Source organism: Lepisma saccharinum, chromosome 20 (assembly GCF_977018435.1).
Source record: "Lepisma saccharinum chromosome 20, izLepSacc3.1, whole genome shotgun sequence".
Classification (NCBI taxonomy): domain Eukaryota; kingdom Metazoa; phylum Arthropoda; class Insecta; order Zygentoma; family Lepismatidae; genus Lepisma; species Lepisma saccharinum.
In genome coordinates this window covers 9,117,178-9,143,541 of record NC_139248.1, presented here as the reverse complement: position 1 = coordinate 9,143,541, position 26,364 = coordinate 9,117,178, and the positions used below count along the sequence as shown (strand labels likewise).

General features: G+C 38.3%; 1 protein-coding gene across 1 annotated transcript in view; it reads left to right on the top strand.

Moving 5' to 3' along the window:
* Positions 1–280: 280 nt before the first annotated feature.
* Positions 281–26,364, top strand: part of LOC146003808 (uncharacterized) — a 57,242-nt gene continuing 31,158 nt past the window's right edge. Inside the window, exons 1-2 of the mRNA XM_083142227.1 lie at positions 281–363; positions 17,038–17,100. Of these exons, the coding sequence (XP_082998353.1) occupies positions 17,043–17,100 (58 nt within the window). The 5' untranslated portion in view covers positions 281–363; positions 17,038–17,042. The remainder of the gene's footprint in view (positions 364–17,037; positions 17,101–26,364) is intronic.

Here is a 26,364-nt window from a genome sequence, read left to right as displayed (position 1 = left end):
GTACTGGTAAGTCTTTCGGGGTGTTAGGGCCCTCCGGACCCCCTCAATACGATCTTGAGCCAAATGTAAAGCTGCAAGTCTAATCAGAAACAATTACTAAGCTACATTGCTGATGATTACAACACGAATTATTCAGCTTGTTGCAAATATATGCTTCTTTTCACATGATTGCTATCTCTAAGATAACTGTGATGTGAACTTATGCGTGCAGCCTTTATTGTCCTTATCAGTATCTACATAATCTCTAGGGTCTTATCTGCGAAAAAGCACTTTCTCATCAAATTATCATCTTTGCCTTGTGCGCGGCGTATGTAGTTGCTGTGTTGCGGGCAGTGTAGCAAGCGAACCGAGCCACCTAATAAGGTAAGAATATAGCAACAATGCTTAATAGTTGACTAGATTGTTAGCTTAGCCGTTAGCCCTCTACAACATTGAGTGAACAATTATCTTTTATAAGCCGTCCGCATACGATTCAATTGTCATTGAAACTGAGCATACATGACCCAACTTACTCGACAATTGAAAGTCGTTGAACAACTTGTGTTGATAGGTCTGAAATTGCACCCGTATACGATCAAGAAAAAGTCGACAATTTCACATTTTTCCGAAAGGTGGCAGTGCGTACGGCATAACCTATATTAGAGATTAGTCGTGCGTGACAAAGATAATATTATTATTTACAAAGGAAGTTGTGTGGTAGGTCTATCAGAAATTCGAAAGAAGTGTGATTATTTTCTCGGTATTATACTGGTCTCGCTGTAATTTGACACCGGAGAAACTACGTGATCACAATTACATATAATAATTTTATTTTTTTAATTTAAACTACATGATTAGTTTAAGATCAACAGAAAATATGACATTTTCCGGTTGGTTGTTGAATATAGCTTATTATCGTCACTGCTCTAGAAATCTTACATTATTCTTTGTTGCATAAATGCTATTAAACAAACAGACACGAATGTTCCACAGCTCCTCATTTCCTTTCTCGCTTTTTACAACCACAATTTGCACTATTTCTTGTCGTCTTCTTTTCACCATAGAATAGAAATAAAATACATTCTATACTCGGTGCTATTTTTTTAATTTAATAATTGTAATAGTTTAAAGTAAGATCGGATCCACTTTTTGTCCGGAACCCTGAACCTCTAGGCAAATGATTGAACAGAACACTCACGAAAAATTTACAGCTAATCGAATTCTAAATAATCTGTAATTCTAAATAATTTGGGAAGCACTTATTTGTTGGTTCATTGCAATGTACTAGCAATGTTATTTTGTTATGGCAAAGATTTGTTTTAAATCCACTTTATGCTCAGACTAATCGGTATTGGACCTACAGTTCAAAGTACGATCCGACCCACTGTGCAATGTACCTTCACCGGGGATCGAACCCGGAACTCCTCGTTTACAAGGAAACAACATAACCACAACGTCATTGGGAAGGTATGTGTTATTTGGCAATGTAAAGCAATACGTTGTGTCTGTCATTCCACGTTTTGATTAATGGGCTACTTGTCTACAAATTCCTATAGCTTGCGTCATTCACCCATTAGAATAGATGATAATCAGATAGCCTATCTCTGTTTGCTCATTTCTGAAAATGATAAGCCCCGATTATGATTGATAGACCAAGGAATGAGTATTCCACTGTGGTCTTACTTCTTATTCTGATAATGATTTCATTTTATAAGGACAATATGTACTTACAAAATTGCATTTCTTTATTTCTTTATCAAACCTATTGTAATGGAATTTTTCCTTTTATCCATCATAAAACATTGCAGTACAATTCAGTGGCGAATTAACGGCCTTTCTCACGGGGTAGTTAGTTGTAGTTGTTCCCAGGGGGTGGTCGATTAATACACTAGTGTCCAAAATTAAAGCAACAAACAGAAATCCTTTCCTCGTGTGATTTTTTATATATATACTTGCCAAGTTTAACCTAATGCTATCGTGATTTTTTTGTTGATAAATCCTGGCACATTAAGGTTAGTTTATTTTCTATCTTAAACCAGTTGTCTATGACATCATAAATATTACTATCACCTGATCGTATTATGTGGTCAAATGGACCAGTGGCGTACGCAAGGGGGGGTTACCGGGTTTAAACCCCCCCCTTGAGCTTTTGAAATATTATGTAAAATGCTGTAGAAAAAAATTAAAAATGGCTAATTTATCACAGTCAAAGATCTGCGACAGTAAAAATAATAATAATAGTAATAATAATAATAATTTAAATTATTATTCCCATGCAGCATGAAGAAAAACGCAACATTCCAAACACAATCTAAGCGGCAGCAAAGTTCAATTTTGCATTTTTTTTTTTTTGCAAAAAGTCGCGCAGTGACTCTCGTGAGAATTGTGAAAATTCCTTGCTTCGTAGCAGTGTGCCGACCTTATTGCAAAAGTTCTTCCAGGTACTGATTTCACATTCCCTTGTGAACTCTCAACTGATGCTGAGTCTACATCCACATCATTAAATAATGTTGAAGAAGTGCTTTGTGAATCACCTAGAAGTGATAAATGTGTTGGAATGTCTATAAACTTACTTTTCAACGAAAACATAGACTCAGTGGAATTTAGCAACATGTATTCTCGCGCTTCATCATCATCCTGGGCGAGTTCCATAGGTAAAGGTAATGTAAATTCGCCGTGCATATAGCACCGTGCCATGAAGGCACACGTAGTGGTGTGGTGGGCCCCAAATATTCTCGATCTCGAACTATTTTGCAGGTGATGTGATCAGCACCATGCTCGGGCAGCCTTCATCCCCCAGGGTTGCTCTCAGGTACCCATTGCTATGAGGCTGGGTGCGGAGACAAGGCTGGATAAATTCCAACCAATTCCGGGAATCGAAACCGGATATCCCACGAAGTTGTCAGACTAGACCAGCGCAGCTCCTTGAATGAGTTTCATATTTCGATTATTTCAATAAATTTAATATATTTGCTTTTCTTTATGGATTTTCTTCACACTTAAAATGTCTGACTTATCACATACAAATAACCGTTGACTAGACAATTATTTTGTAACAAAGAAACAAAAGAAATGTAATTTTGTTCTATTTGTTTCATAATAGCAGCTGCATTAGTAGTAATTATTAGTAGTAATTAAACTAATTAATTAATTAATTATGATAATTATTAATTTATTATTATTATTATTATTATTAATTAAAGTATAATAAAACAATGGTAATGTGAATTTGTGGAAAGTTTTCGAAATAACACCCCCCTTCATGAATTCCTGCGTACGCTACTGAAATGGACACACGGGAAAGAATTTCCGTTTGTTGCTTGATAATATAACTTTAGACGCCCCAGAGAGGAGACTATATTCAATTATTAAATGGTTAATTCACGATGTGACGTAGTGTAGAGTCGACCTAATAAGGTAGGTGAGCAAAAGGTAACCCGTGTTCTCAAGGTGATCCACTGTACGAAAATCATATTAGTATTTAACACAGCTAATAAATGGCACTAACATTAATGTACCCAGTCCCCCTTAGATGCACCATGCAGAAAACGAACTGTCTCTGACTGCCCGCAGCCATATTATGTAAGTTTTTGTGGAACCCTGGTGTCGGAGGGACTGCAGACCAGTCCTTCGCAAAGGTCGGCTATTCGTAGTTACCGTATACAATGCATGTCGACAATCAAAAGTTTGAGACCAACAATCTAATAAGATGTAGAAATGTGAATAAATATGTTTTCTTGAGCACAAGCATAATTTTCTAAGCCAACTATAGGCCGTGGGCCACCTGAGGAACAGATGTAACGGTTTTGTAATTCATAATCTTTTTTTCTTTTTTTGGTACACGTTTTTAAGTAGTTATAGGAGTTATTTCTTTTATTTTCAGAAATTATCTCTCATTACAGATTTGTAAATTGCAAGCTTAACTATGGCCATCTTTGGAGGTCAGTGAACTTAGCTCGCCAATTGTCTAGAAAAATAACTAAATTTTGTCCATCGTTAGTGCTACGTTAGTGCTGGTTTCTGCCGCAATCAGTTCCGTTAGTGCTCCCATGATAAAAAAATTAGGGCAAATCGAAAATGGAAGGGCTAACTTCACGTAGCCCGCCACTGTTCTAGAAATCTCATGAAACTTTGTTCATCGTTAGTGCAACGTTAGTGCTCTTTTCTGCCGTAAAAAGTTTCGTTAGTGCTGCTATATTTTTGGAACAAGGGCCGTTCCAAAATGGGGCGGGCTTACTTCACAGTTTTCAAATTTTATACAAACCCCACCGAAATTCTGCCCATCGTTAGTGCTACGTTAGTGCTGTTTTCTGCCGTAAAAAGTTTCGTTATTCAAATAAGTGTTTTCACCTTAAATTTATTTTATTATAGTGAGATATGTCATACAGAATAAACTTTAGATGAAACAATAAATCGAAATATTCATTGGGGTCCTCAAAGGCCCCAAGTGCCCGTACGAAGTGGCATTATATTTAGGTAATAATAATAATACCCTTACAATAATATATAATAATAATAATAATAATAATATCGAGCGGTAGAAGAAACAATAACTCGAAATATTCATTGGGGTCCTCATAGGCCCCAAGTACCCGTACGAAGTGGCATTAGCTATATTTTGGACCAATTAACGAAAAAAGTAAAAAATGTTCGGTTATAATATGACGATGCTATAGAAAATAAATCAAAATAGGATATATCAACCGTTGGTGACACACGTATATATAATTTAGTCGTTAGCCTTGAAAAAGCACATACTCAGCAGAGGGTTAAGAAATTGTATACACTATACTTTAACCCCATTTTCTTTGAGGGGGATAAAATCATCTCTGGCAGGGATAAAAATATTTTTTTGGCGGGAATAAAACTTCTTGCGGGGGAAAATCCCCGGTATCTTCCCCGTTAATTCGCACACTGCTTACACCTGTATTTATGTGTTCCCTGGCAGTTGTGCAACCACAGGGGGGTGGCAGGGGTGACATTGCCCCCCTCCCAGTGGCGTCTCCTGACCCTGAACTTAAGGCGTTGTCAAAGAAGGAATGTTAACCCCTCCCCCTCTCATTTCTGTGACCCAATATTACTCATGTTCTCCGAACATTTTTGGTGTAAATTTAGAAATATTTAGAAAAAACATTAAATTACAAATTATTTTAAATGAAGTAAATACTTCATTTAAAATATTAATATTTTTGAAGTGCAAGGACAAGCAAGGACTGTTTAAAGGAGAAAATTAATGTTCAGTACTTCGCCATACAATTAATTTTTAAAGCAGCAGTTTGCAACCAGAGGGGTTGGTGGAACTCCCATCACCCCTACAAAAATCACCGTGGACTTAAGAATGACCCGTTCATTGAAAAATCGCTAAAATCCACATTCCCGGTTTTTCCCCCTTACCCTTCATTTATCCTTCCAAAAAGTAAATTTTGAAAAAACGAATGCTCATTACTTACAGTTACTTGAATTCCAGCTCTATTCTTCTTTAACTGACCACTCATTACAGAAGATCCATTGTATGTCTGGGCAATTAATTTATCCCCACACTTATATTTATCCATTATTTCAGTCACGTGACTAAAAAGAGCTGCTGCAGTTTTATCGGCGTTCATGTCATGAAACCCAAGAAATCTTTCAATGACTTTTTTCTGTGAGTCCGAAAAAAAACGTAACATCGTTGACACCGGAGATTTTTTGCTAATGTCTGATGTTTCATCGACCATGATAGCCACAAAGTCTGTGTTTTGAATTTCATTGTAGATTTCATCTCTCAGAACATCGAAACTGAATTTATTAAATAATTTTGAATGCCTGCCGAAGTACCGCGAAAAACTGTAGAATTTAATAAATTTTCTTTTAATGAGGGATCAAATTCGGCACTGGCAATAAGGAATTCCATGTAATTGCCATTACTTAGAGATGCTGCATTTTCCTCATGGCCTCGGCAGTTCTTGCTTTGTTAAATAGTAGACGGCGTTAATCAAACTCTTTAATATTTTCCTTTTCTTTTTTACTTTTTCATTGTGTATCCAAAAGACCGTCAATTCTAGTAGGGGTGGCAACAAAACTACTAAATTTAAAGAAACTAGAAAGATGCAATTCAGACTCGCTGTGTTTTTCACTGCAGTATTAAGATGATTCAAATCCGCATACCCTTGATAATTCCAAACACCTTTTCTAGTCGAAAGTCGGGACGGGATATTTTTTAAATCCCGACATTGGACGGGAAAAATTCTCAATTTCCCTACAATGTCGGGAAATTTTCGGGACGGGAAATGTTCGAAATTTTCCGAAGCTCTTGAAAAATCGAATTCTACACGTCATTTTCACCTTAAGTGATTGTTTTTGCATTTCTGATACAAAAACTAAGAATTTCCGATAAGTTCCAGACATTTGCAATGCCGAAAACATCGAGAATTAACAACTTTTTACAATGACCATTCGGTATTTCCCGACTGCTCGGGATCCCGAAAAGGTCGGGAAGTCATTTCCCGAAGTCGGGATCGGGACAGGAAATTTTTTTCCTAATCTCGGTGCCGACTTTTCGGGATCCCGCACTCCCGTAAGAATAATAAACATGTTCAACAGTAAAATTTATTCACCACATCACACCCGCAAAGCCAGTCTGAAATTTCATAGAGTTCTTTTCGAAAATGTCTCTCAAAACCTTCTCCAGCACCACTTTTTCCTTTAACATATGTTGACATCGTGAGATTCGGACATGGTCGACCATTGTCAATCACTTGTTTCTTCTCTGAATACGAAAGCGAAGAAAAGGAATCATTGAAATAGTTTTGCACAACACTTTCACTATTCTCCATCTTAAAATAATCACATCACTTCACACCACACGTTTAAAAAATAATGCACAACAATCACGAGCAAAACAACGTGGAACGCGGGGTGAATGAAAGCCAAACCGTTTGGAAGAAATACAACGCCTTGAGAAGCTAACCATGGTGGTGGGTGGCAGGGTGCGCATGCGCGGTCATCCTATGTTTTGGCAGTGGTAAGACGTTGTATTTCCTCTCCAACGCCCTGGCAGTGCGGGACCGATCTGCCTGCCTGACAACAACTGCGCGCTGCGCCGCGTTCGTAAACTACCGGGCGCTCGAAACTGACAATTAAAGAAAAATGCTCAAAATCGTAATTTATAAAAGTACAGATACTTTCTTCTTTATTTCATTTTCCTTTGGCCGTTGACACACGACTTACACACCCAGAGAAATCGCCACTGCCCCCTCCCCAACCTAGGAAGCAAATCAATTCTAGGGGGGTCAAACATTGACGGCCAAGGGCACCTTCAGGGCGGCACAGAGGGAATTATGCCCCCCTCGATTCCAAATTTTATGTAAATAAAAATACATTTTGTAAAATTTTCTTACTCGCTTCGCTCGCAATGCCTCCTTTTCTTACTCTTATCAAGTTCCGAGCCGTGGTGAGGGCCTTAGGGAACGCCGAACGATGTAAATGAAAAAAGTTTTAAAAGAGAGACTCCCATGGCGCCCCGTGAAATTATTTGCAGCCAGTGGCGCAACCACAGAAGGGCATTGCGCCACAACCTTGGACGGAAGCCAATTCTAGGGGGGGCAAACATTTAAATGAATAAATTCAAGGCTAGCAGAATCTAAGAGTACCAGGACAAAATGATACTCAAGATGGAATTAGTTTTCATATAGTTGTTGCATTTTTCTTCCAGACGGCCTCTGCCCTGCGTGGCACAGAGGGGCAATTATCCCCCCCTCGATTTCAAATGTTATGCAAATAAAAATAAGTTTCGTAAAATGTTCTTGCTCGCTTCGCTCACATTGTCTGCTTTCCTTATAGTGTCGTCAAGTTCAGAGCCATAGCCAGGGGGCGGCAGGAGTCGGACCCTGGTCACCGAACGATCTAAATTAAAAAAAGTTGTAAAGGAGAGAATGCCATGGTGCCCCGTGAAAATATTTGCGCTCTATTAAGTCAAGATTGTTTTAAGTTTGCAAGAATTGAATCTGAAAATTTTCTTGCTCGGTTCGCTCGCACTGTGATTCTTTTCTATGATGGATTGTAAATTACTAGAGAGAGTAGTAAGACCAAATGTGCACTTCAGACTGTTGTTGCTAAACAGTTTTGTTTTAAATGTATGAACTATCGTTTTGAGAAAAAGGGTCAACACACATGTGAGAGTCAATTTATATCGTTTCTGCTGTTGGTGTGTTATTAGGTGGATGAATTGATTATGTAATGTAATATTTAAATAATATACTTACGTGTATTAAAGAAACATTGAATAAGTGCACAATTTTGTGTTAACATGTTGCATATGTATTTTCTTATTTTACGTCGCTCTACGTTGCATGTGTAAAACATATGTTCTACATGAAAGTTACACATGCCATATGTACAAAACGAATTATACGAGTATTCGTCATTTTGTCTTTCAAAAATACAGTTTGCGTGCTTGTTTTCCATTATTAGCAGTGGCGAAGCGTGCCATTTTTACCTAGTCATCGCATCGCAAGACTTGCCAAACGTCAGGGTCAATTTCTCAACCGGGGCGGGGGGGGGGGGGTACTACATTGATAATGATGGTAACAATGTTTGTACATGACGTGTGACGTAGAGATGGCTAAATCTATTTTATTTCTACGGAGTATGTGATCGTAAAATAAAGAAGACAAAACTTTCTTAATGAATTCTACCCGAAAAAATGGAAAAGTATTAAATCTCTCTCTGCGAAATTAGGATTGCCTCCGAAATCTGGGAAGTAAAATTTCCGAATCGAGATTTTAAATTTTCCGGAATCCAGATATTTTTGGCCATCATTGGTGTAGAAGTAAGATATGTTAGGGAAAAGGTTCTGTCTAAGTAAGTATGTCTGTCACCTCGAGAAGAAAAATCTTGATCAATCTTGTCATTCGTAAGCATAGGCCTAGAACATAGTAACAACAGGAAGTACTTCGTGTTTTGTAAAGCAAGAACATTTATTTCCAAAATCGATATTTGAACCGCAGGATCAAAACAAAAAAAATTAAAGGAGAAATACTATGAAGGTAATACAATGGATCCAGAACTGCTTTTTTAAATTTAAGTTCTTTCTAGCAGAACCGTGGGGAAATTTATGCTTTTGCTTACTTACATTTTTTTTTCTAAGCACCATTACTTTCATGTATTCTATGTAAGTCGCGTTGCGATGCTCTTCAATATGTGTTTTTTTCTTTTTAAAACAAGAGAGTTGCATGCTTTACACAGTGCTGGACAGTCTGAGAAGTTTCATCTTGATTACGTCACAGAAACCCTGCCGTGTTTGTAAACAAGGAGGCTGAAAAAAAGGTCTCTTATGACCAGACCTTCAAGAGCGGGGAAAAAGCGGACAAAGGGCCTTGGATTCGCAGACCTGCTGCGATGAGCTGGCCGCCTGACACCATTGCACTCAACAGGAAACGTAGCGGGCCGGTTGGACACGGGGTAGAACTGGGCTCTCCTTTCGATGCGCTAAACTTGGCGAATCTCTGGGGTATTTCTAGCTCTTTCGTGATGTTGCTTGTCTAATTTCGCTCAAATATGCGAATATTATGACTTATTTTTTACTTCCTATCTAAAATATTTCAAAAGCAATATTTTTATTATTTTGCTTTGTCATCGTCGCATCTCCCGATGACCGGACGCCTCGCCTCTGATTATTAGCTAATGTGAAATTGAACGTGTTGAAGAAATACCAGAAAAATGCCAACAAAAATAAATAATAATAATAAAATGTCATTATTATTATTATTATTATTATTATTATTATTATTGGCACGTTTATCCTCGTAGTACTTGCCCCCCAGACAAAAATTCGTAGTTGCCCCTCTGTTCCCCGGTTCTCTCTGTACTTCGAACGTTTTACAGGAGACTTCCAAACGCTTGAAATGCATTTTAATGTTATAGTTGTTCTAATGCCACGGTAACGGGGTAAGGTTTACTTCGATTAGATAAACGCTATTGTTAACTCAAGAAATCTGCAAGTCCTCAGTGTTCTTCAAACAAAACGGGAACATAAAAAGGATTTGTATTTATCAACACTTACTTATCTTGAGCATGGGAAGAATGACTGTTTATCAAGACGGTAACAGATGCATCTCTTCTTCTTCTTCTTCTTCTTCTTTATTGACACTTATCATCAGTAGCTGGCTTTGGTCAAATGGACTGGGTTGATAGATGTTTGCATCCAAAGAACACATGTGTTGTGATCAGGATTGTGCAATTACGCGTAAAGAAAGGTTTCTTACGTAAATTACACGTAAGACACATAGAAAACGTAAAGTACGTTTTGTATTGTTACTTATGGCAGCTTCCATTGGTAGAAAACCAAAAAAGACTTTGAAAAACTTCCCTTCCGAATTTGTATGTGATCTTATATTGGAATTTTACAAACTTCTATATTCACATTCATATTATAATTACCCTATACAAGTGTACAATATGCATGAACTAGGAATTTGAAACTGTTACTAAAACTTTACATTTAGCTCTAACTGTAATATTACCATTACATTGATGATTACATCTAATACTCCAACAACATCGGGCTGACAACCGTGGGGAATTGGTCATCACAACACGCTACGATGCCAGCGGTCCTGGGTTCGATTCCCGAAATGGGTGTTCCTTGTAAATGGGTTCCTTTATAGGCTTACCAGATAGCTACAAGGGAAAAGTAGGACATTATATCACAAAATGTACGACTTTTAGTCAAAATGTAGGACACAAGACATTCACAATAAATAATACACATTTCCAGAACATGTTAGAAAGTAATATAAAATTGACACTTTCCAGCTTCTAAAAAAAATATATATACTTATGAATTCTTAAATGCAGAATTTCCAAACTTGTAATCAATACTGCACAATACACTTTACTACTTGTTTTAACTGATAATTCTCAGAGGAGCCAATTTTTATCAAAATTTCAGGTTTAGTCAAAATTAATTTTTGAGAGACTGACCAATCAAAGTCTTTTAAATTATACTGAACGCCAATAACAAACTTTTTACAGACTATTAGAATATATATTTCATCGGGGATGCGGCGATGACAAAGCAAAATAAGAAAAATATTTTTTTGTTATTTTTTTTAGGGAGGAAGAAAAAATAAATCAGAATATTCGCATATTTGAGTGAAATTGGTCAAGTAACTCCATTAAACAGCTAGAAATACGCAAGAGATTCGCTAAGTTTAGCGCATCGAAAGGAGAGCCCAGTTCTACACTCCCTCCCCGCGTGCCCAATCGTCCCGCTGGGTTTCCGTTGAGTGCAATGGTGTCAGGCGGGCCAGCTCATCGCAGAAGGTCTGCGAATCCAAGGTCCTTCGACGGCTTTCCCCCCGCTTTTGAAGGTCTGGTCATGAGATACCTTTTTTTTTTTCAGCCTCCTTGTTTACAAACCCGGCAGGGTTTCTGTGACATCAAGATGAAACTTCTCATGCACTGTAAAGCATGCAACGCTCTTGTTTTTAAGAGGAAAAAAAAAAACATATTGAAGAGCATCGCAACGCAACTTACACCGAATACATGATGAAAGTAATGAAAAAGGTAAAAAGGTAAAGTGCTCCCCTGTGCATAGCACTAAGCCATGAAGGCGTATAGGGGGTGTGGGGGTAACGCCCCACACTTTCTTGATCCGGTCGTGAGTGGGGGTGATGTGATCAGCATCACGCCCCTGACCGCCTTTACCCCCCCAGGGTTTCCCCAGGTACCCATGTTATTCGACGCTGGGTGGGCGCCGGGGCCGCTTCCATCGTTAGAAAAAGTAATGGTGCATAGAAAAAAATATATAAGTAAGCAAAAGCATAAATTTTCCCACGGTTAGTGCTAGAAAGAACTGAAAAAAAAAGCAGTTCTGGATCCATTCTATTTTCTTCATAGTATTTCCTCTTTTAATTTTTTGGATCCTGCGGTTCAAAAATCGATTTTGGGGAAAAAATGCTCTTGGTTTATAAAACACGAAGTACTTCCTGCTGTTTTGTGTTTACTATGCTTACAAATGACAAGATTGATCAAGATTTTTGTTCTCGAGGTGATAGACATACTTACTCGAACAGAACCTTTTCTCTAACATATCTTACTTTCACACCAATGATGGCCAAAAATATCAGGATTCCGGAAAATCTAAAAATCTCGATTCAAAAATTCTACTACCCGGATTATGGAAGCAATCCGAATTTTGGAGAGAGAAGTTTAACAATTTTTCCATTTTTTAAATGTTTTCAAATTTGTTTTAAGAATAGATTTAGCCATCTCTTATTCACACGTCATGTACGAACACTGTTAACATCATTCTCAATGTAGGAATGCCCCCTCCCCCTTCCCCTTCCCCTTCCCGGGTTGAAAGATTGACCCTCACGTTTGGCAAGTCTTGCGATAACTACGTAAAAATGTCAGTCTTCGCCACTGAATTATATACATAACTTATATACAGGGTGTATAAAGTCTTTCCCTGATTATGAATATTTACATCTCAACTTCCACGGTAGATAAGCAAATAAAACCTATGGCAATAAGTAGTGCAATACGTCAAGTTTTTTTCCATCTCTTCGTTTTGTTTGATTCGTAGAGACGGTCCCATATCATGGCCACCGCGTTCGCCGGACATAACCCCTCTTGACTTTTTTTTATGGTTAAGGACACAGTGTTTGGTTCACCAGTTCCTGATATGCAAACACTTCAGACACGAATACGGGATGCTATAGAGACGTTGACGGAAGAGATGTTGGCAAAGACATGGAGAGAAATTGAGTATCGCCTAGACGTTCTAAGGACAACAAAGGGAGCACATGTCGAAGTGTACTGAAGTGTACCGATAACAAAACATTATGAGTTAAGCTACCATTTCCAACAAACCGCATATATGTATCTAGCATAGTTCTTTAGCAATAATAGTTTGTAATCAGGAAAATACTTTATGCTCACCCTGTATATCTCATGACTCCGTTGTGCTGATGGTAATGAAAGTACTTTCTCATTATGACCTGGAATGGCAAAGAAATATTCAGCAATTATGGTAATTTTAAATGGTTTCAGGTTTATCGAGGGTAGTTTCTAGTCCAATAACTTTGTTCTCTATACCCTATGCTTTACAATCAAAATATTGAATAAAAATGGAAACACCTTGTTTCATCAGTATAAACACCGAAACAAGAAATTCCACTCAGGCACTGAACAGTGACATCATCAGAATGTGCCCCCACAAATTTAATCATTAATAACTTCCATTATTGTTCTAACAGAAACAAAGACAAGTACTGTATCAAAAAATTAATTTCACTATTGAGTTTGGGAGCGCAGTTTTTCTCTGTGTTTAACTGGAACATGCATTTTCCTAATTAATATTATGTGACGCTCAAAATGTAGGACATTTATATTTTTCAAATTCCTCCCGGACGCCGAACATAAGGCTAGAATGTTGGACATGTCAATTTCATCAAATCACTCATCCTCATCGTCGCGATTATACAAACTTTGTAGAAAAGGACGCAAAAAACCTAATTCAATCAACACCACAACATTTGGGATCTGCCCCCCCTTCCCCTAATAAATCCTGAGCAGCCTTTAAGTTTGTATTTAGAGGGTGTAAGGGTAAATTTAGAACAAAAGTGACAAAAAATTGGGCTCTTGTGCAAAAAATTTAAGAGTGCGTTGAGGAAATTTAGGAAGTATTTGGGGTGTGTGGAAAAATTACTATCAGTACAGTATCGTGTTTTGAAAAGTGACTTTCCCGACTTTTTCCTGAAATATCTGGAAACCATAACACTTATTGTACTGCGGAAAACGAGATAAGTGGTTACTTTGTTCTTAGTTGTATAGAAAATACACTATCTACCAAAAAGTAATTGGGCACGTGTACAAAATGGTTGTCTGGTGGTGCGAACCCTGTTAGAACCTCGTGGAGACACCTCTTGCTGCTATAACAGGAGCCACTCTGTCAGGCATGCTCTCGACTAGTTTGTGGAGGACGTCCATTTGAATGCGTCGCCATTCCTCTTGCAAGATCTCACTCGGTTGGACAATGGAATTTGGCCGCATCTCCCGAGACCTCACCCGCCAGTCCAATGCCTACCAAAGGTGTTCTATGGGATTGAGATGAGGACTCTGTGCAAGCCAGACCAATCGGTGAACATTGTTGTCGGCATACCACTGCATCAGAGGCGAAGATATAGTACAAGCAATGCAAGCACTGCTTGCATAATTCGAATATCATTTAATGTACTTAATGTTCTAACCGTATGTAGTTTCCATCGCACTCGATTTCGCGAAAAAATGCGGCCGCAAACTTCCCCAGCAGCTCTGTAGCAAGCACCAGCCTCAATGCTTGCAGCCGTTCTGCGGGAAAATAATGCCTCCGAAGGAGTCACATGGCGAAGCGTGAAATTCTGGTGGAACCCGTCCACAAAGCTTCTACAAAAAGCTGTGCTTTCCGAGCTTGCGTGATTCCCGAAAATAGCCGAGTTCAACCGAAAGCAGAAGGATTCATTCATCTATGGGTACGTTGCCAGCAAAAACTAGTAACGAATATTTGTCTTCATGAACACGTAAACAAGATCGCAAATATAATAATAATTGTTAGTCATAAAATAACTAAAAGAAGTTATTATCACTGTTCTAAATTCCATATATATATCATATTATATTACAAATTATTTTAGATTTCGCGAAATGTAAAACGCGTAAAAAAAAAGTTGACATTGGGAGTTGGGGCAGTGGAATTTCTGCACCCCCGTGAAGAGTTTTCTCAGGGAGGGAGGGAAGATTGGACGGACCTTGGTCCTGCACCCTGCTTCCTGGTCGGTCCAGCTCAAATTACGCCAGAAGTGTTGACCGCTACCAGTGTTTGCAACTGCCAAATTATTTACGCAGTAATTCAAGTGAGCTCTTTCACAAATTTTACAATCAATAAATTGACTGCTTTTGAATAAAACTTGGGGTGAAAATAAAGCTATCTGAGAAAGAACTATCTACTGATATTTGTACATGGCATAGAAGTAAATCGTATACATTCTGCATATTATGAGCACAAGAATATGTTTTAATGATTGATTGATTGATTTGTTGTTTTAAGTCCACTTTATGCACAGTAAGGCTAATCGGGACTGGACCTACAGTTTAAAATGGGATCTGAAACACTTGTGCCTCCACCGGGTATCGAACCCGGAACCCCTTGATTACAAGGCGACGACACTACCACTGCGCCATCGGGGAGGCCCGAATATGTTTTAAGTTCTATTATTATGACGCAAGTGGTGTTCCCAGGGTCTTTTTACGGTCCACATTTTGTCATCTTTTCCTTCCTTTGACGTTTTTTCTTAGATATACTGGGCCAAAAGGGGGTTATGTCTACCATCCACCCCCCCCCCTTCGCCCCGGGCACGCCATTGAATGACACTTTATACATACTCGTTCTGCTGAAATGATTCTGATTCCTCCGCGTAATTTTTATCTCCAAATTGATATATCTTTCCTTTGTGACGGATAAAATTAAGGAAATAGGTTGGTATCACTTTCTGTTGTTTCAGAGATTTTCAAAGTGATCTTGTGTGGATACTTGCATTTGCAGTTGTGGAAAGCGCGTGGGATAGTGTGAGTGTTTGTTGCTTCGTGTTTTGTGCTGTGAATTTATTGGAATAAACGCGTATTTAGGAACGGTTGATGTGAAGTGCGGGTGTATTATTGAGCAATTGAAAATTGCTTCGTTTAGCTCGAGAGAGATAAGTGTTAAAATGAAAATCGTGGAAGGGGGTCGACCAACACCAAGAGTTTGAAATTTATTGTGGTGAGTACATCGTCTATGCATGTGTTTCTTTGCTTTGAAATGAATTTTTTATTGTTTGTGTTTAACTTTTTATTTAGTGTTTAAGTTACTTCAATGCGGTTTTTAGGGTGCCCAAAAATACTAAATTACATCATGCAGCGTAAAATAAACAAATGATTCCCATTTTTTTAATCTAAATCGGTTTGGTCACCGTTTGACCATATTAAATAATAATGAACAAGTAAAGGTACTAATAAGTAAGTAAGAAATTCCGTCTCCCTTTAGTCGTATGCGGAAAGTTCGCATATGCAAAACGTTTAATATCATATGAATAATGTTACCTGGATTTTTTTTTAAAAGTAAATGTGACGTTTGCGGATCATATGGTTTATTTTTAGTACAGTCACTTTATTACGATATTTTGACAAATCCAGCGACTGGGTAAATGAGGCTATAAACCTTGAATCTTTCCCCTCGGCATGTCGTTGTACTACATGTTTTGTTGTACTGAAACATTGCTTGCCTCCTTCGTAAGACTACGCTTCGCTACTGCACTGCATAGTAGCCTCCGAAACATGCCACCTAACATTGTCATCCTGGAAGTAACAGGGGTCCATTCCGTAAAAACGCCACAAGGTTGGGAGCATTTCATTGTCTAGTATTGTACAGTATGCCTGTGAGTTCATTGTGCCACGAACAACCACCAGTGGTCCCACTAAATGAAACTAAATGATTCAAATTATATACTAAATTAACCACCATCATAGGTGCCCAATTACTTTTTGGTAGATAGTGTACAATGGTATGATCTAATTAAATTAGGCACACACAAAAGATGTACTACGTAGATTTTTAAGCGAAAAGTGCAGGCTCGACCAGGACTCGAACCCGAGTGTTTGACATACCGTGCCATTGCTCTACCACTGAGCTACCGAGCCGGCCTGCCTCGCCTGATTTTTCGCTGTCGGTGATTTATCTGTGTGGAATCGTCTCTGCAAATACTCCCGGTTCGGTAGTGCAATGGCACGGTATGTCAGAGACTCGGGTTTGAGTCCTGGTCGAACCTGCATTTTTCGCTGAAAAATCTACATAATGGTATCATCTGTTCATGAACTACCATCCAGGAGGGCTCGAAATGGGAATTTTCATGAAACGGAACGTTTTACTTTCGTTAACGGTCCGTTTCGACCCCTGTCCCCCAGAGCCAAGCTATTACTCGATTACTTTTCGAAATGAACATCCTGCACATGTTTGTATTCATACAGAAACTGCTCTATCTTCTATTTATATTTTTTCAGGTGCTATGGTGATCACTGCAATATTACTTGTCCTTGGCCTGCAGGGTGCATTATCCCAGTCAGGTAAGACGCAAACAATGATGGATGAAGGCGTAGTCGGTTGATTCTATAGGGTAAAAAGTTATCTTGGGGTAAAATGCATAACTGTACCGGCTTCCCGTAAGTACGTACGAACACACTGGTACGAATCACGTGGGTAATGCCAATACAGTGGCATCTACATATCCAAATTTACTGTTATGTGATATTGATGTCTTATTTTCATAATATCACATTGAACACCCACACACGTTTGCTTTAATATACAGGGTGTACCAGAAGTGATAGTGCAAACTGAAACAGTGAAAAGTACACGATAATAGAAGCAAAGAAAGTTTCAGTAAACATGGGGTCACAACTTATAATGGATGGAGCAGAGATAAGAGGAGCGAAAGCAGCGAGTTAAGTTTTGCAAGGGAAATTATTTGACATGGTGTTTACTTTCATCGACAGCTTATTTAAGATCATTGAATATTATTCTATTGAAAGATTTTTCTCAGTAGCAACCATTCCTAATTTTCAGTTATTATGAGTAGTGCTGGTATTACTGCAGTGCAATAAGTTTACTTGAAGAAAAATGTCAGCGTCTCTTTGCACGACGGTATAAACCAGCGTTTTTTTTCTTGCGTAGCTGAAAATAAATGTATGTAATGCAAATGAGCATCGGGAAGGACGGGGGTTCGAAACGGTCCGTTGACCAGCTCCTAGAACTGGGCATCGTTCATTTCAAGTTACAAAAAACAGAAAGTATAATATTTTTATTGTAAATAATAATAACAGAAATAAATTTCAGTTAGATATTATTCCAACCATGGGCGTTGCCAATTTTTTTGCTGGAGCTCGGGAAATGATAAAAATTGAATAGTAGAAATAATAACAATAATAAAAATTGATAATAATAAAATTGTTATTTTACAATGATAAATATTATATACTAATAAAAATAAACAGATAAGTGAATATCTAGTACTAAGTTATTTCATACATTTTTTGTTCACATTTCACTCAATGTATTAAAATTCACAGTTATGGTATTTGTTATTAACTTTTGCATACATCACTCGCGAAAAGGCTGCAAAAGGTAGGGGAAAATTTTACTCATAAGGTTTATGTTGTGACCTCTCTCATAAAACTATATATTTTGGAATATTGAAATCTGTGGAACTATTTATTTCTTGGATTAAATGGTAGAACATGGAGATACAACTTGGTTTCTATATTTTCAATTTTTTTGATCCACATAACACACTTTCTACTGTCGCTACATTCTGTTCAAATACTAACTAAATGATCTTTATTTCTCCTATTAACAACAAAATTTCTTCTTTTTCTACTTGAAATGAACGATGTCAATTTCCAAAAAGGGGGGGAGGGTCCTACTCCCCTCCTTTCGACGCTCATGATTTCATAATCAAAGTAAAAAAAATGCACGAGATCGAAAAATTGAGTGTAAAATGCAGAATTCATATTTTTATTATTTAATCCAAGAAATAGTTGGTTCAAGTTTTCAAAATTCCAAAAAATTAGATTTCTTATGTGAGAGGTCGCGCTCTATGACCAAAATTTACTCCTAACTTAATTTTTTTCTTGAACAAGACGTGTGAATGTAGGTAACAGAATATAGTACTTTGCATTTCAGTACACTAATAGTATTTGAAATGTAAATAAATAAATATTGCGCTGCATATTCGCTCAACTGGTGGACCGAATAGAACAGCCTGCCCAAGGAAGGATGTAATAAAATTATTATAGAAATAAAAACTTTTATTAGATTATAATAATTATTGTTGTGCAATAACAATCATAACCATTATTATTATTTTTAATGTTTTAACTTTTATCAGCGCCTGAACCCCCTCCTACGTACAAAAATGTCAGGCTACGCCCATGGTAATGTACTACAATGTAATCAAATAGAACAGTATTTTTAGTAACTTGCACTTTTACATAGCTTTCACAGACTAATTTCATTGTTCTTGTAGCTTATCATTCATGTGGGCCATGTAAATTGCACACAAACAAGTGGTTTGTGTGTGTGTGTGTGTGTGTGTACACATTGAGAAATATCATATTGGAGCATCTGGTACTCGTATTTGTGCATAAATCTTTATTTTCCACTGTGATATCCACAACACTGACCAGCTATAAAATTCGGGCTGCTCTGCTCTTGTAACTCACAAGATGGAAACTTGTTTCTGCACAAGGCAACAAGAAATCTGATTTGTAATGTTAACTCAGCAGAGAAAACTGTGGTAAAGCACTGACTTAGTGCTTGCTTAGTGGTAACGACCATTTCCTGTTCTACAGGGTGTCCCACGAACGGCGCAACTGGGAATTAAGAGTGACGTTACTTTGTAACCGAAACCTGTACATACATAAGTCATATACCAAATGTTAGCCCTGTCCAAGTAGATATTTTTAAACATAGAAACAACAAACGGGGTGCAGTGTTGTTCATGCAGTGTTGCCAAATGTAAGTGAAAGTGTAAATTTATTTTTCCACAAAGCATGGAAAATTGCATGTCAAACATTCGTACGGAAATTTGGACGTCAATTTCCACCTTGGGTAGGTGGACTATTTCGCCATCTATAGTTCAGAGAAGAAAACCGATCGTTTTCGCGTATAGCCAATCCTGAAATGCCTCGTAAAGGCGTACCGGTCCAAATGGGTGTTTTAAAAATATTATGAGGTACAGTGGCAACACTGTTGATGTTTGAAGGCAACAAAAGGTGTGTTTAGTGATGGTCTATGACATGGAAATACTGGAAACAGGAAAAAAAGAAAATGAAAATTTAGTGATGGTCTATGACATGGAAATTCTGGAAACAGGTAAAAAAGAAAATGAAAATTTAGTGATGGTCTATGACATGGAAATTCTGGAAACAGGTAAAAAAGAAAATGAAAATTTTCCTTTTTTCCTGTTTCCAGTATTTCCATGTCATAGACCATCACTAAACACACCTTTTGTTGCCTTCAAACATCAACAGTGTTGTCACTGTACCTCATAATTTTTTTTAAAACACCCATTTGGACCGGTACGCCTTTACGAGGCATTTCAGGATTGGCTATACGCGAAAACGATCGGTTTTCTTCTCTGAACTATAGATGGCGAAATAGTCCACCTACCCAAGGTGGAAATTGACGTCCAAATTTCCGTACGAATGTTTGACATGCAATTTTCCATGCTTTGTGGAAAAATAAATTTACACTTTCACTTACATTTGGCAACACTGCATGAACAACACTGCACCCCGTTTGTTGTTTCTATGTTTAAAAATATCTACTTGGACAGGGCTAACATTTGGTATATGACTTATGTATGTACAGGTTTCGGTTACAAAGTAACGTCACTCTTAATTCCCAGTTGCGCCGTTCGTGGGACACCCTGTAGTAGTTACGTATCTTTTCCAATCCATTATCTCATAGCAAACACAGACATGTCCTAACACCAAATGCAGCCAACGCGAAGTGCAGACGACAGGACGAGCCAAACGACGACGTCACAACATGGCGCAGGTGTGTTTTGCGCGCAACGCTCGGCTCGCAAATTAGAAACTCGATTTCTTACCTAAAAACGAATGCACATGAACTTGGGAAATTTTAGGGGTTATTTGTCGATGGTGTAGATTTTAAAAATGATATTTAAAAAAGTAGTGGAAATGTCCATTTGCGAGATAATTGCGAATGTATGGTTAGGATCCACCGCTGACTTTTGTAAACATTGTATGCTTTTGACGCGTGAGGTGCCATAGTTGTACTTAGTAACAAATAACAAAAGGATCACCTCGCTAGTCATTATACTGTTGCTTTTATTACCAAGGACTATTGTACTGTATGTTACCTGTGCGGCAGTGTTCAGTTTTAAACAAACAAACCTCGGACTGCGCAAGCAGACAAGCGTATGATCACGATGTGTACTTACAAGCAATCAAGTCAGTGGCTGAACCTAACCATATTTACATTCGCAATTATCTCTCAAACGGTTCGTTTATGATCCCATGTTTACTGAGACTTTTCTGCTTCTACTCTCGTGTACTTTTCCCCGTTTCAGTTTGCGCTATCTCTTCTGGTACACCCTGTATAAACTTTGCTGTTGGAGAAAACATTATTTTCTTCTTCCTCAGCAATGGGCATTTCCACTCAATTTTTTTTTACAACAATTTTAAAAACTACACCCCGGAAAAATGACCCCTGCAAGTTCTCGCGTTTCTCTGCGTCCAGTTTAAGGCAAAAGCGAGACTTCCAAAGTTGCGAGGCTAGCGTTGCGCTGAAAACACGCCGCCGCCATGTTAATACGTCACTACTTACGAGAGAGCTCGTTTGTCGTCTGCTTCAAGCGACCAGTTTACCGGGGGTAGCCCACGGTGAGCGAACACGTGCAACAGTTTTACAAATCTGTACAGATTTAAATAATTGAAGATGGAGCGATAGTGGAAAGAAATGCTATGCTTTGTAATGATCATTCTTCCATGAAATATCCCTGCTGCTCACGTGTAAGATAAATGAAAGGGTTCTGCTGCGTGCGTGTTCTCAGAATGCGAAAAATATTGTTTGTAAAATTTATTGCTGACCAAACTTTCACGAAATTTACCGTAACCTATGTAGTGCAAAATAAGAATTTTCATATTCTTCACTTTATTTATAAAGCCTATTTTACTTTCTCTTCCATAAAGCGATTTCAGTTTGTGTTTCATTGCTGTTGCGCAAATTATGATCAAATATTTTTGTGCAGATAAGAGAAAATACACTGAAAAGATTACATCAGTTGCACAGTATATATCAATACTTAGTTTATGTATAATTATTACAAGTAAATAATGTGTATAACCATGGGCGTATTTAAGGGGGTTTAACGGGTCCCTTCCCCTTTAAGTTCAGTAAAGTTACCACATTACCTGTTCTATTTGCTAGTTCATAAGATTTCTTCGAACTTATTTCATTCTCTTAAATTAGAGACATATAGGACGGGATACGGATGGGAAGGAAATTACGTAATTCCACACACCAGATGGTACTGCACACCAAATGTCTGCAATTTCCTAATAGTTTCGGAATTTCTGCAATAAGAAACAGCATTGAGACTGTCAAATCAGTTATTTACGAGGGTCACTATTTATATTTTGAGCCTTGGCAACACTGATTGAAGTTAGGCGCGATTTGACGTTTGCACGGAATCGTCTGGCATTATTGACTATAACGTACTTCAAATGTTTTGTCAATAGCTTCATTTGTGTTGTTTATGTTGCCTTGGAGATTGCGCGACAACAATAAAATGGAATTAACTCGTGAACATTTTCGTGCGATGATTTTTTACGATTTTCGACGTGGATTATCAAGACAAGAGTGCTTCGATCAACTTACTTCCACATTTGGCGATGAAGCCCCATCCTTTGCCACTGTGAAACGCTGGTATAACGAATTTAATCGTGGCCGCCATTCGCTCACCGACGAGATTCGCGAAGGTCGTCCAAAATCAGTTGTTGTTCAAGAAAACATTGATGCTGTGGAAAACCTAATACTGGAAGATCGTCATGTGACATATTGTGAAATTGAGGCAACCATAGGCATTAGTTCCACCAGCATATATAAAATATTACATGATAATTTAGCTGTGAGAAAGGTATGTTCTCGGTGGATCCCACACAATTTGACAAAAACTCAAAAAGACGCTCGCGTCAATTGGTGCAAACAAATGCTCAATAAATACAATCGTGGTGCTTCAAAAGACGTATATAAGATTGTAACAGGTGACGAATCATGGATATATGCATATGAGCCGGAACGTAAACAGCAGTCGACTGTATGGGTGTTTCAAGATGAACCCAATGCAACAAAAGTTGTTCGCGCTCGAAGCACATCGAAACAAATGGTCGCCTGTTTTTTCGGGAAAACTGGTCATGTGGCAACTGTGCCTTTAGAGGAACGTAGAACGGTCAACTCTGAATGGTACACAACAATTTGTTTGCCAGAGGTCTTCGGTCAAATACGGAAAACAAACAAACGCCGTCGGATCATTTTTCATCAAGACAATGCCAGCTGTCACACATCTCGTCTAACAACCGACTTTATGAACAGTCAAAAAATCGAATTGATGGGTCATCCGCCGTACAGTCCTGATTTGGCACCCAATGACTTCTTCTTGTTCCCGAATTTCAAGAATAAATTGGGTGGACAACGAATTTCGTCGGCGGAAGACGCCGTTGATGCGTTCAAAAACCATATTATGGAGGTGTCGCAAGAAGATTGGAAAAACTGCTTTGACAAATGGTTCGAACGAATGCAAAAGTGTATTGACCATAAAGGAGAATACTTCGAAAAACAATAAAGCAGTTTTCAATTCCAAATTCCTGTTTTTTCATTGTTAGGCTCAAAATATAAATAGTGACCCTCGTATTCCTCCTCGAGTCATCTTCAACAAGCTTCCGGCCAGCAGTGTCCTGGATTTTCACTTACGAAATAAAGCAACCCTAATCATACTAAAAGTTGAACCCCCCCGTTACGTGAACTATATATACGCCCATGTGTGTGTAACATTATATCCCATACTGAAATAGTACGATATATTTTGAATTTTCTACTGCGAAAGAAAGCCGTCACTTCTCTTTACCCCAACTCATTAATTGGTTGGTTTACAACCTCACTACTAAGGATCCTATCGAGACGAGAAATGGCAGCCTTGGTCTCGTTCTCGTTGAGAGTTCTAAATGTCTGTCTCGTGTTTATTTAAATGTCTCATTTACAGTCTCGTCTCTATTTATAAACATCCGTCTCGGTTTCGGAGGGCAATTCTCGTTCTCGTCTCAAGGCTCGAAAAATATAGAATTAACGTATGCAAAGGCTTATCGTGCAAACTTTCATAGTGCATACATATTATAAATACAAAAAAAATAATTTCATAATGATCTTTTTTTGTTTGTTTGACTCCTCATTTCGACGCTACGAGCCCTCGAAAACTGGATATTTACCTGCTTATATATGCAAACCAAACCGCAGATTCAGAATTACCACGAATGAACTGGCGTTGTAATTATTATACACAAAAATTCATGATTTTTCTGAATAAGTCGCATGTTCCAGGTTTAACTCTCAACCTGGGCATGACGGTTTCCTTGTGAGTGACATTTCATTGAACTAGACATTGTTACATGGGGGATGTTTGCTCGAGACTTTGGGGACAGCTAGGGGGATGCTTCTATTATTAAGGTTAGTGTTGCTCACGAGACGAGACATTTCCCGTCTCATCTCATAAAAGGAGACGGGACAAGCGAATTTTTTCGAAATGAGATGGGACAGAGCAATAAGTACGTCTCGTATCGTGGCAGGTTGTGATATTTAGATTGTGCTGCTTGGTGGTTGTGGTAGTTTGTGTGTGAAAAAAGGGGGGGGGGTTCTCCTGCACCTTGACTTCGAATACCGCTTGTAGTCATTCTGTCGCGATTAGCCAAAAGTGGCAGGGGCGGCACCAGAAATTTTCGACAGGTTGGGCAGAAGCTCCATAGTGATAGATTACGGTGGGTAGTATAAATGTAAGACCATGTATGTGTACGTAAGACGTATGTATCCCCCTCTCTCTTACACTCCAGATTTTCCTCTTACTTCTTTTCCCTTTCCTTTTCTTGTTTTCCTCTTTATTATTTTCTAATCTATTCTCGCATCTTGTTCCATTTCCTTTCGCTTTGTCTCTGATGGACACAATTATTTCAAGGAAGAGTTTACCCATGCGCAGCCATACCCCAACTATACATTCTAATCACATTCTTTCATGCATGTTAATACAGTGAAATAAATGTGAATTAGGTTTAAGCTTGTGTTGCAAATACAAGGCACATACTTGATTTTATGTATTCGGCGACAATGATAGAAAGTGCGATGGTAGACAATCGTGAAGTTTCTCGTAATTTAAATGCATGTTCCTGAGCATCGTATTTCTGAAAGAGTTTTCTTACTCCTTGGGGTTACTTTTCTTAGCTTACAAGGTTTGTATAACTGACAAATCTAACTGAATGTTTGTAGTAGCAGCGATTGATTGCCAACATTTGAGGGGCAAAGACAATATACTCAGGGGTACCCATCTCCCCCAAGGCCAATGGCGCATCCCCACAAAAATCATGTCCATGTCATCCGCCCCCCCCCCCCCAACCATATCATTTGCGCCCTGAAACTATATCGTAATCCCTACACCGAAAGTAACTTTTTTCTTAGCTTTTTGTTCCAAATGATGCACCTGTTTTAAAATAAGCAGTATACCAACACTAAGCACTATATTTTAAGAAGTGATGTTATTCATGAATATGGAGAATATCGCTCATGTCTTGTAATGCAGCTATAGCATAAAAATTCACATCCACCTCAGTAAAGCGCCAAACACGCATTGTTGTAACAAACACATTATTGCGAGCGAAGCCAGCAAGAACATTTTTACATCCACTTCTTTGCAGGATTTCAAGAATATTAATTTAACGGGGTGTCAATACTTTCTTAGGATCCCGGGATATTTAGTCTTTTCCAACTTCTGTTTTGGCACGTTCGGGGTCGAAAACGTGTGGATACCATATCACTAAATACAGTCTCCAAAATTTAATGTTCAAACTCTCTCTTCACTACAGAAATTCCTTGACAATCTAAGGTTTAACACTTTATCAAGAGCTTCCTATCTCCCCCTTTAAATTTAATACTCAATCCTACCACAAAAATGTCCATGCCAATTTTAGACTTACTGTTGATATTGAATACTGGATATTGCCTCCAAGAAAAAATTAATTCTCAGTCTCCACACCAGAATTTCTGCAACATTCTAAGACAATAGTAATACACAAGAATTGGATACCTTAATGCTCAACGCCCCTCTAACTAAAATACCCGCCATGATCTAAGACTTAGAGTTGAATACTGTCCCCGCCAATTAATTCGGAATTCCCCCCAGAACCTTCGTGTCAATTAAGGCCTAATATATAAGAGTTGGATATTTATCCCCCCCTCGCACCTTCAATAATGACCCTAAACGCTTTCTTTTCTTCATCTAATGGATTAAATATGGTGAATTTAAGGTGTAGAATTTTTACCTGTATTTTGGAAAAATATATAAATGTTCAATTTTACCTTATTTGAAGGGAAAAAATCCCCCAAAGAATCTCGATGGCGCAGCCTGCGCCATAATCCCCCCTGTGGGCACCCCTGAATATACGTTTTCTTGGTAGAAAAGGCTTAGCATAAAGAGGCCATTGTGCGGGGGCAAAAAGTGGCAAAATGTGGCTGGGGGACTGCATCCCCCACTTCCCGCTCCTCCT